Here is a 17,224-nt window from a genome sequence, read left to right on the forward strand (position 1 = left end):
TCTGCCGCTTTCCTCTGTACTCAGACAGGGCCAATTTTTACTTGACCAAAAACACAAATAAACGGATATTGGTCTGCATACAGGCTTTATTTACAGAATTTTCAGCGCGTTACTGTCACACAAAAACACCGCTAAATAAGGCTCTAGTTCTCATCGTGGCGTAAAACTGCCCTACCTCCGCTGCAGAGCCACAGCTGGCTACGAGGCGCTCGCCGCTTAGTGTATCAGTCCGCGTGCGCGTCCAGGAACAATGGCCTTCAAGATACCCCTACCAGAGGTAGAACCAACCACAACAATGATTTTTATTATCTTAAGGGTCTCCTGATAGTGAAACTGGATTTTGTAGTTTTTAATTTTTGGGGATTTTTTTGTTCTGGGCTCTTCTTTAGAACTACTCCAAACCTCGAAAAGGGGCCAAATTTGGCCTGTTAGAATAGGGGGGAAGTGAGGGAAAGAGTGAGCATTCTCAAGTTATGGGTTTCATAAGATTCTGCTTACTTGGTGAGAGTTTGCACATGGAAAATGACTGCTCTTATTACTTTCAATGTAGCATACTCAAATAATTTTGCTAAAGCCAACTCTTTCACATTAGACATAATAATGTCCTTATTGTCATAAACCAGTACTCACGGTGAAACTTGTGTGGTGTCCAGGAGGTTTGTTTGTTTTCGCATCCCGGGTAAGCACAAAAACGCACCATTATCTCCAACAGAATACTCTTCGTCCTGGCAGACTACCTGTGTTTGTTTATATCTGGCACACCGCGCGCGCGGATTTATACACTCGCGAGGATGAAATCGGGAAATCCACGCCCCCAACCCATGTGATTGGTTCCTACAGCATCTCTTCTTCTGTGTAATCCTGTTGATTTGACATCGAGTGCATTGCATGCGCTACCTTCGGTCTCCGAGGGAAATGAGGAGCCTCGCAGGTATTTCACATTTACCTATCAGAGAATGATATATAAAATCAGAACAAGAAGAAACGCGCTAAAATCGCGCAGATTTTGAATATTTTCCTGTTACAATGGCTGTCTTTTGTTAGCATTGCAAGTGGCCAGGAGGCGAAGACTCGAAAAGTCTGCTTTTAGAGGTTACAAATTATGTTAAAGTTAAATATTCTGCACTTAAATTACGTTCGGTAACAGCATCATCTGTATGCAATTGTGCATCTAGTGGAAATGCGCGCCTACCTTCCAAAGCTAATGCGGTTTTTCTTCAAAACGTTTCGGTTACCTATGGTTTTGACTGATGAAGTGTTGGTAGTCCAACTTCAAGGAAGCAATGTAGTATCCTATTAACTGAAGATCTATGCATTATTATCCAGTTATGCAATTTGGGTTAGTAGTTATGGTGGTGATAATCGTGATGATGAAGTGTACATATTTATAATAAGCCTGCTTGTAGAACACTTTTAATGAGATGAAATGCAGCTCAAAGTGCTTCAGAGTTGAACAGAAAAAAAGAAATGATTAACCAAGCTGATTTTTTTAATGAAAAGTAAAAGCATCAAATTAAAAAAGCGTCAAAGATTAATAACATTTAAAATTTCACACTACTATAGAATTACCACATGTTAAATTTCAATTCAAGAACTAAACACTTTCAACACAGCGTGGTGGGAGCGGCGTTGTAATTGCAGTGAAAATTTAAAAACCATTCGAGCATTCGAGGTAGAAGCACGCGGAAGTGAGAGACTTTGCAAGAACCAATCACATACCCATGGAAAAAAATCTCGCAAGGGGAGAGCCTTGTAGCCAGCTGTGGCTCTGCAGCGGAGGTAGGGCAGTTTTACGCCACAATGAGAACTAGAGCCTTATTTAGCGGTGTTTTTGTGTGAAAGTAACGCGCTGAAAATTCTCTAAAAAAAGCTTGAATGCAGACCGATATCAGATTTTTCTGGTGGGAGTCTGTTTATTTGTGTTTTTGGTCAAGTAAAATATGGCCCCATCTGAGTGCAGAGGAAACCGGCAGAGGAGCAGGCAGGGGGTGTTTGGTGCGAGCGTTTTGGGCTTCTGCTGCACAAAAACACTGCTGTAGGGGTAATTTCTGCCCTAAACCTTGTGACAGGACCCAACTTGTTCCATCCCCGAGTATCACTTTAAAGCTCTATGGCAAAAAAGACAAAACAAACAGGCAGTTGCAAAAACCCTCCATGCACAACAAAGAAAGGCAATTTCCCTTTAACACCAAGTATGGAAAGCATGTTTTTAAGTAAGGTTCACATTATGACGAAAGGTTTCCTGTCAAACAGAATAACTTTAAGTATTGTATGCACAGAAACACTGAACAGAAGTTCTTATCAAAGGCTTATGAGTTCTTATAATAATGTAATTGAAAGCTCACAAGAGACACATGACGAAGGTTTTACATTCTCAGTCAGACTGATAGAAGTTACAGAGGCTGTGGTTAACACAGGAACATAATAGAACTTGAGGTTCTTCATGAGGAATCTGGTTTATTTGTAAATGAAAAATACAGTTTAATCACTGTTATTATAAAGTGCATACCCAATCATAACAAATGTAATGAGTTTATTTTAGTCAATATAAGAACTGTTTTTTGATGATGTTTTCAGGCCAGAACCACAGGATACACACAAATACAGCCTCAGTTTGTAAACCTTCTACTGATTCTGTGATGCTGCTCAGATTTGACAAAAAAGAACAAAAAAAAAGCTGAAATGAGTTCATACATCTACCCTTTAAGTTTAATGAATTCCCTTGAATTTCCCTTCAGATGATAGCTTCTCAAACTGTAAATTCATGGAGGTCAGATAAGTTGATACTGAAAAAAGTCAATGTTTCCTTTTGTGTAACTTGACAATACATCAACACCAGTTGTGCCATTTTCAGGTATTCCAGGGATACGGCTGCAGGTCAAAGAGCTTAAAATGGGAATTTAGTTCATGAAAGCTTCAAGCTTAACTCTCCAAAGAGTCCAGGAACTCTTCTTCAGTGATCTGCTCCAGCCTCTTCAGGACTGTGTCTGAACAGGATGCCGGGTAGTCTGCTACAGGGAAGTGACGCATGGAGTCGCTGTAGGGTGGAGGGCCCTGGAAGGAGCAGCAAAGGATGCGCAGGAAAGGCAGCAGCTCAGTGATAGATGACAGAGAGCGCTGCGTGAGGAGAGGGAACTCTAGGTACTCTGTGGTGGACTCTTCACTCAGGCCGTTCAGAGCCTGGGTAAGTATAACAGAAGAAAAAAGGGAGGAAGAAATTTACACATTTATCAGTGCAACACTTATAACTGATGCTTCCATTGACTGAGGCAGGATCAAAAGGGAGCAAAAACAACGATGCAAAAATAAGCTCTAACATAATACACTTCTTGCAAGGTCTGAGGCCCCGTTTACACGACAACGTTTCATCTGAAAATGCTACAACGCAGCGAAAACGCAATGAAAAAATGGGTTTACAGAAATGCAGGAGTGAAAACGCTGTAGTAGGCATGTCAGGCCTGCAGGTGGTGCTACAAGTGTCTTGTCCAGAAGCAACTTGGGGGATATCTGGTGTGCAAATATGGAGCAACAGATGCAAATTTTGTATAAAGACAGTCAGCAGATTCAGCAGCACAAGCACAACACGGTAGTTCGTGACGATCATGGCAACTGTACTGTTGTCCTGTTGTATGCGCTCGTGTGAGGTGGAGTGTGACGTCAGCGTTTCCACCGAAAATGCCGGCTTACTGTTTACACTGCAACGGTGTCAGCAGCGTTTCAGAAAAATCCCACTCTGGAGGCCGTTTTCAAAAGTTCGCGTTTTTGGACGGCTGAAACACGCCGTTTACGTGTAAACGCGAGGCTGAAACGCGCCAAAACTTTTGTGGGGGGAGGGACTTCCAGGAGAACACAGGTAGAAGGAGACTGTTTGGTGAGAAGGGTGTTGTTGTTTCATCTTTCACAAATCAAAAGGAAAAGGGAAAAGCTTGGTTCTCTGGAGGATCACAACAACTGGGCCACCAGGAGAGTTTCTGAAACATGTCTGAAACCGTTTGGTAAAATAAGTAATTTTCATACATATTTGTATTTTGGCATACCCCATATCGGAGCTGAATTCCTTCAAGTATCCTGACAACATGCGGGGTGCATTCCTGCTCGCCTTCTATCAGGGCGGTCTCCACAGGGCCGCTGTACCGCTCCACATCCACCTCAGGGACAAACGCCCATCGATACCTGAACAAAACGCAAACAGTTAAACATGAGAAGGCAGACTAATCAAAAATATGTAACATTTTTTTCAGTTTCAGCCTCCTACATCTGAAAGAGAGGAATCTTCTCTGGAGGGAATGCCAACGAGGTGTCAAGAAACTTGCAGGCTGACAGGTACATGTTCAGCTCAGCCTGAGAGAAATTCACTGGACCGTTTCTGTCGACTGCGCTGCGAACCACTTTAGCCAGTCTGGGTGTATACAGGAAGACACAAACACACAAAACAAACAACTCAGTGTTGTGAAACAAACTTGAAACATAAAATATGATTTGGGCTAGTGAGCAAGAATTTTGACTGACTTCGAGGTGTCTTTTTCTATCTGAAGACTTTTCTCCAGGCGTGCAAATATCCGAATCTGAAAAAAAAAAAAAAAAAAAAATTTACCTTCAGATTATCAAGATGAAAACTCTTTCAACTGTTACTGTGGATAAACAAAGGTGCTCAGAGGGGTCGTACCAGTTCTGTGACCATAATTGGCCAGAGGGATGTGAGGTGCTGGCACGAAATTCGTAGCAGCAGAACACGAAACATCAGGAACACCTGGGCTGAGACAGCCGGGCTAGGGTTCATACGCAAAGTCTCAGTGAGGCGCTCTGAAAAGAAAAGTGAGTCAACGTTAACACGAGGTTTTTACTTCATAGTTGTTATGAAGCAACAGATATATCACATTTGATACCTTGGATGAGAGGCAGAAACAGATGATACTGGTCGAGCTCCCCACTAAACATGGCGAACGCTTGGCGCTTCAACAGCATGGGTTTCTGGTCTATGTTGGTGAACAGTTTCAGGGAGCTGCTCTGCATGCCTGCACCAATAAATACACACACAGGTCAGAAAATAACCAAAACGTTTCTGTAATAAATCCTGTAGGTTTAAAACTGTCTGTTCAGTTGAGAAGAAGTGACGCACTTCCTTCTGAGTCTCAGCTCTCACCGTCAGATTACACCTGTTCTTCTGTACTTACTCATGAGGTCTTTGAACATCGTCTTCTCATGGGTCAGAAGGTGGTCGATGATAGATCTCCAACTACAGTCAGGAAACATCAAACATCAGATCATCAGTTCATGTATGTTAATTATGAATAAGCTGGAAATATCAAGCCTTTATTTGATGATTATTGCTGTTTCTGTTGTTTCATATTCTGCAAACTAACTTGGGGGCACAGGAGCTTTCCATGGTGAAGAAGAGAGGGTCCATGAAGAGCTCAAACACCTCTTTCTTCCAGGCTCTTTTGGTGTAAGCATACCCACTTAAACTGCTCAGGAGCTGAGCGCCGGCTTCAAAACTGGGCATGTTGTAGGCACTGCAGACAAACAGACCAAAATTGAGGACATCAAAGTATGACAGGGAAGAGCCACAGTAGAGTAAGTAGAGTCACCTTTGTAAACATGTACTGTGTAATGAAAATCATTGATAATGTGTGTGAAAACTGCTGTCTTGGAAACATATTCCATTGTAACATCTTGATTTTTATTATATTGGGTTCTTAAAGAGAAAAATCTGTCATGTTTAGTCTTGATGGGAAGCTTAAATCATAAGAAATGTGATTTTGACTATTACATGTGGGAGTCTCTTGACAGTTTAAAGTTAGAGTTAGTAGTCTCTGGGACAATCTGATCTACGTACAAAGGGGGCTGAGAGGAGAGGCGGGATTCTGCATTGGCGAGAACATAGTTCACAATAAAACCCTAAACTCGGACCTGGACATTGGCTCCTTCTTTGTCCTTCTTCCCAAAGGCTCTTCTCTTTTCCTCTGCTACCTGCATGCCCTCAGTACGTCTTGAACCTGCTCCACACCTATCAGCTCCAGACTCCTCTCAGGCCCCAGACAACCAGCCCGAGATGCATCCAGCCATCCATCGGTGCCTACGTCTCCGCCTGAGGCAAACAGCTGATCGGTGGGGATTCCCCCTCATACACTGACGTCAGGAGACAAGCACTGATCACTGCTTTCCCTGCGGTGATTCAACTATGAAACAGCCAAAGTCTCGACCTGACACCCGGCATCATTGCCACTGTTCCAGCCGCCACTGCCGCTGTTCCAGCCACCACTGCCGCTGTTCCAGCCGCCACTGCCGCTGTTAGAATCGACTCTACGGACTCAACTCATCGGACATCACCTCCATGACACTCAGATGACCTGCAGTAGGCTTCCAGCCTCTCCATCACCCCTCAACGGACATCCGCAGACATCTGCAGCAGGACCCAGCCACCTCTGTCACCGCCTCCGCTCTCGTCATCAGCCTCAGAACTTGTGTAAGACAATTTTGCATTTACTGGTATATTGTGGTCAATGCCCCAGAGATCTTGGGTGGGTTGGTTTAGATTGGGTTGGTTTATGTCCTTTTGTTTCATTTATCTAGTTTATTACAATCAGTTTCACTTTTCATTCATCTATGCATTTATCCTTTCCGTCTTTGTGTGGTTGAAATTAACGGCCTCTGTACACCATTCAAAAGAACTCACAATTGATGCAGCGGCCTTTTGATATTCGAGTCTTGATAATTGATAATTCTATGAATTATTAAATCACAAAATTCTTACAGTAAACCTTTCTAAAGTTTCTCTGTTTTCTCCAAAACTGGGTGGTGCCCCAACTTTAATTTAAACTCACAATTTGTAAGTTTAGATGTCTTTTGAAAGTGATACTTTTGCTCCGGTGGAATGCTGGTATTCTGCTGTTAATAATTAATTTGTCATTATTTGACACCGATTTATGCTACAACAAGAGTAATCTTCCAAAAAATTAACTCGATTTGTTAGAAAAAAACTGCATATTTTGTGAGGAAAAAGTAGTTAATCATGTGAGATTTTACTGTTGCAAATTTTTGAGAAATCAGGCGCAAATTCATGTGGAAAAGGAAGCGAATCTGAGATTTTCAACAGGAGTGAAACAGCAGTTACCTGTGATTCTTCAGGTAGGGGAAAACATAATACATGAGCCGAGAAATGAGAGGAACAGCTTTCTCCTTCTCATCACTGCGGTAAACCATGTCCAGAAGAGGTGCCAACACCTTTACAGAAAGAAAACATGTTTAAAAACCACACAAATACTCACTAGTCTAATTTATTTCTTGATGTTAAAAGGGAAAAATCTTACCTCAGCCAGGAGCACGAGAGCTTGAACGCTGTACACAGAGGGAGCTGAGGAGGAAACCATGGCGTTGGCGTGCGTCATCGACTCTGAGGAGAAGACACGAGAAAGAAGAGTGAGTTTTTTCAGAGATGTGTTCGGTTTAGAAACACGCATGTTCTAAAGTTACAGGAAAAGTCACCTTCAATATCTGCATCGTCTCCGTCTTCCACTTCAGCGCACACCTGAGGCTGAACTTTGACCTCCAGGCTTCGGCTGAGCCAACTCGTCTGCTCTAAAGATGACCCTGCGACCCCACCGACCGCCTCGAGGATCCGTTGAGTCACCTCCTACAAGATGATGTCATCAACAATGTAAGCATAATGTGACACAAGAGAAATCCCTTCGGAAACGCACATCCTACCTGCAGGTCTCTAGAGTCCTTCTTATTGTCCAGGTTGGGGAGCCGGTTGACGAGGTCATTGAGGATTCTGAAAGATGAAACAATGAAAAGGTTATTCATTTTGTTTTTTTACACCTTTAATCAGAGGACAGGGCAGTGGATGGATACTACTAACCCCAGCAGTAAGAAGTGACCAGGTGGGGCCAGGTTGAGCTGAACGGACTCCCGCAGCAGACCGAGCAGAGGAGGAATGCTTTCCTGCAGAGCCTGAGCTGAAATGCTGCAAAGAAACACTCATTACAAAGATGACTGTCTATCAAACAATCTTATCAAACCTGAGGGGGTTTTTGTATCTGCAGTGTACCTCTGGATGTAGGCGAAGCTGAACTGCAACATGGGAATATCTACCAAGCTTGACTTCTGGTGAGGAGCAGAAAGAAACAGATGAAAATAATCTGACTTCAGAAAGTTTGAATCAGCTGTGTTCGAATGCTCGCTGTGTACCTGTTCTCCTTTGATTTGATGAGGTTTCTTCACCACTTCCTTAACCAGCTGCAGGATGGTGTCTGTGTGCAAAGTGTGCAAGGATTTCACCAAATCTACAATGGTGAGACGGGACTCACTGGGGACAGGGAGAACCTAAAAGAGACAAGAGGGATTAGACACAGAAAAGAGCTCGAAAGCCTGATAAACAGTTGTCATAGCGACGTTCTCACTTTGTTTCTGTGTCTCCTTTTGCTCTTCCTCCTGCTCCACACAACCCCAAGGGAAGCCAAGAGCTGAACCCCGTACTGCGTAGTCAGCGGAACCAGGAACTCCAGGATCCGCTGCCTCAGGATCTAAACATGTAGACAGATTGTGAATCAATGAGAGTTTTCACACATATGCACAAACAATGTTGGATGATGTAGCAGAGATGACACATGAAAGCAGAGAACATGTTCTTATAGGAAACACACCTTGGTGCTTTTAAAGTAGACAGATGTAGAAGAGTGTCTGCTGCTCTGAGCTGAGTCAGATGCTCGCCTCTGAAGCTCCTCCCTCATAACCACGCCCCACAACAGCGCCATACTACTCAGCATGTGCGGCAGCTCTTCAATCACAGCGTTGCGTGCGTTACGGACGTCCACAGGATCACAGGCAACCAAAGACTGATGGAGAGATAGAGGGAGGGGACTGAGCATTTAAAGATACGAGCATAGAAAGAAGAGGAGCATACCTGTTGGACTTCACATGTGATGTCATCCCTCACCCTTTTGTTGTCCAGCAGACAGTGGTGAGTGATGGAGGTCAGGCCTTCGAGTAGAGTCAGAGGATAGTCAGGAGCGATGTTTTCTCTCCTGCCATTCAAGCTGTTAAGAGGACAGAAAATGCAGACATTAAGCTTTTAATTTGTGTCACTACTAATTATTTTAAAACAACATAACATGAGGTTAAAGTCTCACAGATGATATATGTGTTTCAAAGCCAAACTCTGCAATTTAACATCTGGGAACATTGAACAGACAATAACTTTTCATGTTCTTCATTTTGCTAATTGTACCTTTGATTCGTTTTTCCACCATCATGCTCGTAAAGTTTGACCAGCTCATCCAGGTTCCTACATATCTGGCTGATGAGAGGAGCCACAATGATTCCCAGAGAGCGGCCCAGGTACGGCAGAGAGGAGACCAGCAGTGACACCCAGTGGGGGTGCATGGCGTAGCCGTACTGTGGCTGCAGAGCTCGTGCCGCAGCAGACACAAACATCCCCTGTGCTGTGATTGGGTGGCTCTGCACGTACTGAGCAGCCTTGATGGACTGTTGGAAAAGGACAGCAGTTTGCCACTCACGAGCGAGAGGGGTGCTGACAGTCGGGGTTTCACGAGGATCACCAGTACCAGTGCCTGACCCTGCTGCTGAGACGGCCCCGCCTGGCCCCACGTGGTACTCCAGGACGATGAGAGCCTGGAGGAGTTTCAGTAGCTCCATCTGTAAGGTGTACTGTTCCTGCCCGCTTCCTGATCCAAGATTCACCAGACTCTCCTCTGACAGCCCGCCCTGCTCATCCAGCAACTCCGCACCCTTCGGTGCTCCTTTGTCGGTTCCCCTTTGGCTCACGTACATAGATGCAGAGAGGGTAAGCAGCGCATACTGCTGCACTTTACATCCTGAGAGAAGTCTGCGAATTGGCTCTAGACTTGCAGCTCCGCTCGGTTGTCCCCGTGCCATGTAGTCGAGCTGGTTCACTATGCGGGTCAGCACCTCCACGCTCTTCACCTGCACCTCCCTGTTCCCCTGTAGGTCAAGAGGACCCAGACTGAGATAAGATGGGTAATGAGAGCGCAGGAAACGCAGACACAAGGACACCAGGAGCTCAATGAGCAGGGATGGAGGTGAAGACGGGGTAGCAGACGGTGAGAGAAGGCTGCCATAGAAGCCTTTACCATCCTGAGCCTGTTGGTGGCGCTGCAGGAGGTTGGAGACAAGGTTCAAATGTGCAGCTGAGCTTGTGTCCAGAGAAGTGGAGGAGAGAGCGTCCACCAGGGGGCACTCAGCACTGCTCCTCAGGAGGCTGTCCAGCAGGGCCAGGCCTTGCAGGAGGTGGCGCCACCCGCCTGCTGCAGGATACAGGAGCACGTGGCGGAACAGAGAGTCGATTGCTTCCCTTCTTTCACGCTCCTGCTTCAACAGGCGGGACCTGGCGATGGCTTCCAGCTCCAAATCTTCTTCATCCTCACTGGAGAGTGAATCAGACGCCTGAGTGCGCTCAGACTCCGCCCTCCGCAGGCCGTTCACCACACCTCCTTCCTCTGTGATGCGGTAGGGGGCAGAGCCTGAGCTGGAGTTTTCAGTGGATACCTGAGCGCCACTGGTGTCAGCAGACTCTGTGTGTTCACTCTCAGCCTCCTCTTCCTCCTCTGCTTGTTTATCATCCTCCTCCTCGGTCTCTTCACTCTCACTCCTGGAGACAGGTAAGGCTTCAGGAGGCTGGATGGACTCAGGGTCGCTGTCTAACTCCGTCCACATCGCCTCTCGGTCCACAATGTTCATCAGATTCAAGGTGGTGACTTCTGTCGCCATGGCTTCCGCAGAGGTCCCCAAACTTTTAGTGGAGCTTCGACTCCTGTTTCCTGAAACTTTAAGGTCACCTTGAAGACACAAAACAAAAACAATTAAACAAAAAACAAATTCACCTGTTGATGCACACACACTGTTAAATCATTTACCAGCTGCTAGACTCTGTTTGACGCTCTGGATGGAGCAGCGCTGAGTGGACGGATGAAGCAGCAGCAGCAGAATGGGTTCAAGGATTCGGATCACATCGCTGAGGGAGAGAGCTCGGACCAGCCAGCACTGAGCGGCTGCGCTGATTGAGCCATCTGTGCAGCTCAGACTGTCCACCACCACACACAGAGACCTGAGGGAGACGCAGTTCAATGGATTACACAAAGACTGAAACACAAGCTTCAAAAGTAGAAATACAATTGTTCTTTTAGGGATTTTTTATCTTTACAGACTGGAAATCACAAATGAGACACAAGAAATTAGACCTATGTATGGCTCCCATCCTTAAAACACAAACCTGTCAAAGGAGCGGTTCATAGACATGGTCCTGTTTGTCTGGATCTCTCGGGTTAGGTGCCACAGCACTGTGAAGCGATGTAAAGCCTCCAACCTGACAGACTGGAGAAGAAACAAGCTCATCGTTAGAATGCGTTGGTCTGTTTCTGTGTCACAAACAAAGGATGCTTCGAGAATTTAGACTAGGCCTGGGACAATAGTCAATGAATCAATTAATGGTATGATAAATTTGCTGGCCTCGATATATCGTGCATGTGTGTTTTTTTTCCTTGTCTCTCGCCTCCAAACAGGGTGGATATCAAGAGGGTTCACTCTGTGCATCACTCTCAGCACCTGGGTGCGTTTGCTCCGTAGTGGAATGAACAGAGTGAACGCTCTCCTCAGTCATCCAAAATCTTTGTTTTCAGGGGGAGGCTCGGACGCTAGCATCAGGCTAGCGTAAACACACAGAGTGCAGTAAGTGAGCCTTGTGAGCTTGTGAGGGGCAACTCAGGTTAAGGTAGCAAGAATTAGGAGGAAAAAACTTACTTTAGCACAGTTTTATATTCAAATAAAATTCTTAAATGAATTTTTTTGCTTTTGTTATTTTCAGTATTGATTTTTTTGGGATATTTTAAAGTTATTCATATTCCAATTAGCAAAGTACAAAAATACTAATGAGATTTTTTTTTTTCGCATTTGAAAGGGTGATACATTACAATTATATCAGTGGTTAATTTGGTCTCAAATAATATTGTCAATAATATCGTTTATCGTCAATGATTATGGGACAATATATTGTCCAGCAGAATTTGTTATCGACCCAGGCCTAATTTCCTAATTTAAACCACATACACATATTTTGGATTTACCTTTTCTTTGTGCAGCAGTGCCTGGCAGATGATGTCTTCGCAGATGGATGCTGATGGAGCCAAACAGTGAAGCCTGTAGAAAAGCTCCACGCAGGAAATGTGCTGCTCCCTCCGCTCAGTGTCCAGCTGGCTCCACAGCACCTGAGACACCCTCTGGATCACGAAGAAGAAACAAGTTTTCACATCACGGTTTCACGTGACAGCTCGAAGTTACGACATGTTTTCTGCTCAATAATTCAACCTGAAAGAAATCTGTTTCCTCCTCGATAGTGTGAAGCAGAGCCGGGGAGATGGGCGGCACTGTGACCATCTGCAGACGCCCACTCAGAGGGTTGGAGTCTGATCTCTGGTAGCGTCTGTGTTTGTCTTCGATGACCAGCGCTAAGGACTGAGAGTGGTTGATGAGCTCTAACAGGGAGGCCACTGCCGTGTGCTGAATGTTGTAGTCCCTGGAGAGGCAGCAAAGGGTCATCAAGGACCTCAACCACACAGGGAGGCCGTCCATGTCACTGCCTGTGAAAAACAAAAGAATCAAATCACATTAACTTAAGTTAAAGGAGCATTACAACAGGTTTTTTAAAAACTACAACTTAAAATGTGCCCCCACCTTTGTTCCCAAACATCTCCGTATGCAGAGCCAGAGTCTCCTCTTCACTCAGGTAGACTGGGAAGGTGGTGCACTCCAGCAGCAGGTGGCAGGTGGCGGTAAAGGCTTGTCGGCAGCCCTCAGAGATCTCTGCTCTGCCTCGTGGCATGTAGCCAGCCGCCCAGTCCAGACACTTATGCTGCTTCCTCTCTGTGGGTGCTGCTGAGAGCGGGGTGTTGGATGAAGGGCAGGGTTTGTTTTTAGTCGGAGTGAACAGTTCAGTTAGCTTCTCTTTTATTTCTCGTCCTCCTTTCAGTGGCAGGAGAGTCTTCTGATCTGTTTGGGCATCAGGTGCAGCAGGCTGAGGTACTTCCTCTGGTCCACTGACATCCTCCACCTGCACCAACAAATACCTGGAACCGAGAGGGAGTAAACAATCACAAAGCAGAATAAGAAAAAGAGATCTGTTAGCCCATCAGTGGTGAAATGTTTTACCTTGTGGTTAAGAAAGCCAGGATTTCCTGCAGACACAGGCTCATGGTGTCCACACTCCCTCCCTTCCTCCACACTCCCTCCCCTTCTTTGCAGATTCCATTAACTTCTGCTGACATCCCCACCCCTGGAGGGAGATGCTGCTCCGAGGGTGAGGCGCTGATACCCAATCCACTGTCTTCAGACCTCAGAGTCGGGTAAATACCATTAGCAGGAGCTGCTTCATCTCCTCCATTCCTGTTTGGCTCCTCTTCTCTGTGGTGACCGTTAATCTGATCAACACCAGCTTCTGTCTTTCCCTCATTTTCAATGCCCTAAAGAGAATCAAAGTATGATAGATAAGAATCCAACATCAAATGTATTTAAGGCGTGTATTTACCAAACGCTCAGTACAAGATGAACGACTTTTTCTGGATGCATGTTGATGAAAGTTTGGATCAACACAGTAAAAAAATGTCGTACTTCAGTCTTTAGGCTTTCCTCCTCAGGTATCTGCAGCTCCATCTCCTCTAAATGTGACCCAGCCTCCACGTCCATATAAGCCACAGGCATCTGGATCTTACTCAGGACCTTAAAGCACGCTCGCAGTCCCTGTGTGACGTCTTCCAGAGAGATCGAGTGGATGTGGCTGGACAGGGTCCGCAACATGGTGCCCAGCATGTCAGGCAGCAACTGGGACTGGATGTCTGCGTGGAGCTCCTATGAGGAAAAGAGGAAACTGATTGTGATGAGAGTTCCTGAAAAGGAAGAGTGAAGTTTGGGCCAACTAGTTCTTTATACAAGTGTTATTTGCAAAACATCAAACTAGATAGACACATGATTTTTCTTTATTACAGCAAAACAGAAGTTTTTAGTATTCGTTGGATTTGCACATTTTGAATTTAACTTTGTAAGTTTTGGTTTGCATCTTTCAAAGGTCATATATAAATATATTATTATATGGGTGACAAAAGGGTGTGCATGATTAGCTAAAGCTGGCTACAGACTAGATGATTTCAGGTGAGATCTAGGGCTCAATTTATCCTTTGTGATCTGGGGGGCTAGCACAACCAACTAAGGCCATATCTTCACGTAGCCGGGTATTTAGGAAACCACATATATTTTACATATCTAGGCCTGTCATCCAAACGAAACCGCAGCTTTGTGTCACTTAAAACAATGTTTTCTAAAGGATTTGGCCAAAGATTTTGGGAAACTCTGGTTTCATGGTTTTGTATAGACGGCGGTAAACTGAGTTTTCGGTTCTCAAACGTCGCAGCTAAACGACGAGGGCTCATTCTAATTGGCTGGCCCAGGTTTTGCATCTGGAAAACACTGCCAAATATGGGTTTGACATGCCGCAAGCTGCACTTCTTGGCCGATCGGCCCGCTGCGTATACAGGGGTATTTTTAAAAATGAATGAGGGCGGATATTTGTTTTTGAAAATGCCCAGATAAGTGTGTACAAGGCCTAAATGTGCAAAGTGGCAGCAAATGCAAAAAAAAGGAAAATGGAAATCTTGGAGCAGTTTGTGGCATTTTTTATTTTCTGAAGTCAAGCTTTGAGCGTACGGTGCAGCAGTCTTCAGAAATTGTGTAGTGTATGATCCAAAGGTTTCATGTTTAAAATCACCCTGAAATGTCTCTATGTGTGTGTTCTCCTATGATTTTAAAACTTAAAAATGATCCCAAAGTTGTCTCGTCTGACTCCGGCCTCACCAGAGGGAGAACATCAAGCAGGAAAATAATGAGAGTGGACATCTCTGAGATAGATGGAGCTGGATGACTGCGGTCCTGCTGAGGAGGTGTTGGCGGGTCATCTTTGCTGCTACACAGAATAAAAGACAGGATCTCCATCAGATGATATTGTTTTTAACTGTTGATTTTGTGGATTCTTTTCATGATAGTGATTCTTTGAGTCTCTATCATCTCCTTGATACCTGAGAGCAGTGCAGAAACGTCGAGTCATGTACTCCCACAGATATTCACTGTTCATGGAGCTCACGAGCATATTCATCGTCTTAATGACCTCGGACGCGTTTTTATGCTCTTTTATCTTACTGTAAAAGAAAAACAGAAGAAAAGCATCATCTGTTTGTGTTTAAGGTGATTCATGTTTGGATACATTAGATTTGCATGAGTGAACACATTTGCATCTTTCCTTTCACTTTATCCTCTTTCTCACCTGGCCAACTGGTTTCCTGAGAGCCCCGAGCTGGCGATGGTTTCCTCCCCGAGCATATCTCGACAGTATCTGTAGAAAGCTCGCACGACTTCCAACAGCACACTGCTCAAAACCACCGGACCTGGAACAAATCATTGTCAATACAGTAGCAAAGCTCACCGCTTTAGAACTCATCTTTGGATTATTATAATGTATCTATGTTTTGTTTTTTTTACCTATGTCTGGTTTATCCAACAGACTCATGATGATGCGAAAGGGCCTGAGGCATCCTGTCACATTTTCTGGGTCGCTCTTCTGTTTGAGGATGCTAATCAGAGCCTGAGGATGTAGAAACAATAGCATAGAGTTTGAGATAGAGGTGACAGACACGCTTTGTTCAAACAGCAGCACCTGACTCAGATGTGTTCTGTCAATAAGGTTTGCTCTCTTTTACTGAAACACCCAGAAATACAACTTTTTTTCTGCACTTAAATATTTACAGAAACAGTTTCGGGACAGTATGAGAAACTCGCTTTTACAGTATCAGCTGTTTACATCAAAACTTTTAGGATCATGTTGATGCTGTTTGTAAAACAAGGCAACTGTGATTGCGATTAGATCAATCAGCTCTATTTTAAACTAAAGCTTTTTCTTTTTAGTGCCTCAACACAATGTGTCACCTGTACGAGGAAGTCTCTGGAGAAAGTGCTGAAGTAGTAAGTTGTGTGATCCTCTGCAGTCATGGAGAAGTTGGGATGTGGTGTTCCTCCCTTTATATCTGTCCCTGAAGTCAGAAAATACACAGAGGCAAACAAAAGTGAATTTAATAAGTAAGAGAGTCAGTGACTTGTCACTACAGTGTCTTTGTATGATCTGTACCTTGTAGCCAGGCGTAAAGGCGTCTGTTGAGCGACATGTCTCTGCGCAGCAATGTAAGCGACGCAGCAGACACCACTGAGATCACATCCTCAGGACTCACAGCCATACTGGCCTCTGTAGGCTCCTGTAAAAAAAACATAAAAGAGCTGAGCCAAGAAGTATCTGGATTTAATGATGAGGCTCTTTCTGAAAAATGGTCTTTGGAGCAAATGTTGAGAAAACTTTGGATCATTTAGAGTCAACCACAGATTGTTAAACATACCAGACATGTGGCCAGTGGAAAAAAGTAGAGCACTATCTCAAGCATGTTCCTTTGCACCAAGAGATTTGAATCTTGTAAAGAAAGGCACACAGACTTCACCTGGAGAGAGGCAAAAAAAGGGAAAATTTGAGCAAATCATCAGAGGAAAGCATAAAGAACAAACCTTAAGCATGGACACATTACAGTACCATCTCCTAAGAGTAAACAAAAGTGATTAGCACCCACCACAAGCCTGTGGTCGTAGCCCAGCATGTGTGTTTGCTGGTGCAGAGACGCCATGCGGTCAAAATGTGCCACTATAAAGGCCGTAGCGGGCAGCCGCACCATGGGGCTGACCAGCATGCTGCCCCACAGGGCGCCATAGAAAACCTGCTGACCCACCAGCAGAGACAACTTGACCATCAATGCATCCGTCCTGAACAGAGATAGGGTTAGAGTTAGGAGTCACATATTCAAGTCTAAGCAATAAGAACTAACGTATCCTTAAAAAACAAGCATTATTTCAAAACTTTCTAACACAGTAAGTTTTAGTACCTGTCATACACCTCCAGCCCCTCCTCCAGGCCTGGCAGCAGTCCTGTTATGAAAGCCTGGAGACTTGGCAGCAAAGCCCTCTGCAGCGGCAGATAGTAACGCTCATACAGCGTCAGCAGAACCGGCTTTACTGCCATAGCCGCATAGCCGAACAGTGGGAACAAACCGGAGCTGAAACCCAGTCATGCACACACACACACACAGACATGTTAATGTACAAAGCTTCA

General features: G+C 44.8%; 1 protein-coding gene across 5 annotated transcripts in view; it reads right to left on the reverse strand.

Annotated features, from left to right (window-relative positions):
• Positions 1-233: 233 nt before the first annotated feature.
• The window catches only part of dop1b (DOP1 leucine zipper like protein B), a 46,125-nt gene continuing 29,134 nt past the window's right edge, over positions 234-17,224 (reverse strand). For 3 of the 5 annotated variants that reach the window (XM_074694218.1, XM_074694221.1, XM_074694219.1), the window contains 35 exons: positions 16,998-17,168; positions 16,689-16,878; positions 16,464-16,562; positions 16,202-16,325; positions 16,003-16,106; positions 15,559-15,661; positions 15,344-15,464; positions 15,099-15,218; positions 14,878-14,986; positions 13,642-13,878; positions 13,183-13,493; positions 12,709-13,100; positions 12,343-12,614; positions 12,102-12,254; positions 11,252-11,352; positions 10,896-11,086; positions 9,230-10,817; positions 8,939-9,038; positions 8,646-8,837; positions 8,403-8,525; positions 8,191-8,325; positions 8,051-8,106; positions 7,862-7,966; positions 7,708-7,774; positions 7,486-7,633; positions 7,311-7,393; positions 7,115-7,224; positions 5,364-5,513; positions 5,175-5,236; positions 4,887-5,015; positions 4,667-4,803; positions 4,510-4,565; positions 4,256-4,399; positions 4,038-4,173; positions 235-3,180 (listed from right to left, as the gene is read on the reverse strand). In XM_074694218.1, coding sequence (XP_074550319.1) covers positions 2,923-3,180; positions 4,038-4,173; positions 4,256-4,399; positions 4,510-4,565; positions 4,667-4,803; positions 4,887-5,015; positions 5,175-5,236; positions 5,364-5,513; positions 7,115-7,224; positions 7,311-7,393; positions 7,486-7,633; positions 7,708-7,774; positions 7,862-7,966; positions 8,051-8,106; positions 8,191-8,325; positions 8,403-8,525; positions 8,646-8,837; positions 8,939-9,038; positions 9,230-10,817; positions 10,896-11,086; positions 11,252-11,352; positions 12,102-12,254; positions 12,343-12,614; positions 12,709-13,100; positions 13,183-13,493; positions 13,642-13,878; positions 14,878-14,986; positions 15,099-15,218; positions 15,344-15,464; positions 15,559-15,661; positions 16,003-16,106; positions 16,202-16,325; positions 16,464-16,562; positions 16,689-16,878; positions 16,998-17,168 — 6,577 coding nt within the window. In that variant the 3' untranslated portion in view covers positions 235-2,922. Of the gene's footprint in view, positions 3,181-4,037; positions 4,174-4,255; positions 4,400-4,509; positions 4,566-4,666; positions 4,804-4,886; positions 5,016-5,174; positions 5,237-5,363; positions 5,514-7,114; positions 7,225-7,310; positions 7,394-7,485; positions 7,634-7,707; positions 7,775-7,861; positions 7,967-8,050; positions 8,107-8,190; positions 8,326-8,402; positions 8,526-8,645; positions 8,838-8,938; positions 9,039-9,229; positions 10,818-10,895; positions 11,087-11,251; positions 11,353-12,101; positions 12,255-12,342; positions 12,615-12,708; positions 13,101-13,182; positions 13,494-13,641; positions 13,879-14,877; positions 14,987-15,098; positions 15,219-15,343; positions 15,465-15,558; positions 15,662-16,002; positions 16,107-16,201; positions 16,326-16,463; positions 16,563-16,688; positions 16,879-16,997; positions 17,169-17,224 lie in introns of all 5 variants that reach the window. The other 2 variants (XM_074694222.1, XM_074694223.1) reach the window with 1 other exon arrangement.

Source organism: Halichoeres trimaculatus, unplaced genomic scaffold, assembly GCF_033239565.1.
Source record: "Halichoeres trimaculatus isolate MK-OKI-2021-1 unplaced genomic scaffold, fHalTri1.1 fHalTri1_scaffold_19, whole genome shotgun sequence".
In the NCBI taxonomy this organism is placed as follows: Eukaryota; Metazoa; Chordata; class Actinopteri; order Labriformes; family Labridae; genus Halichoeres; species Halichoeres trimaculatus.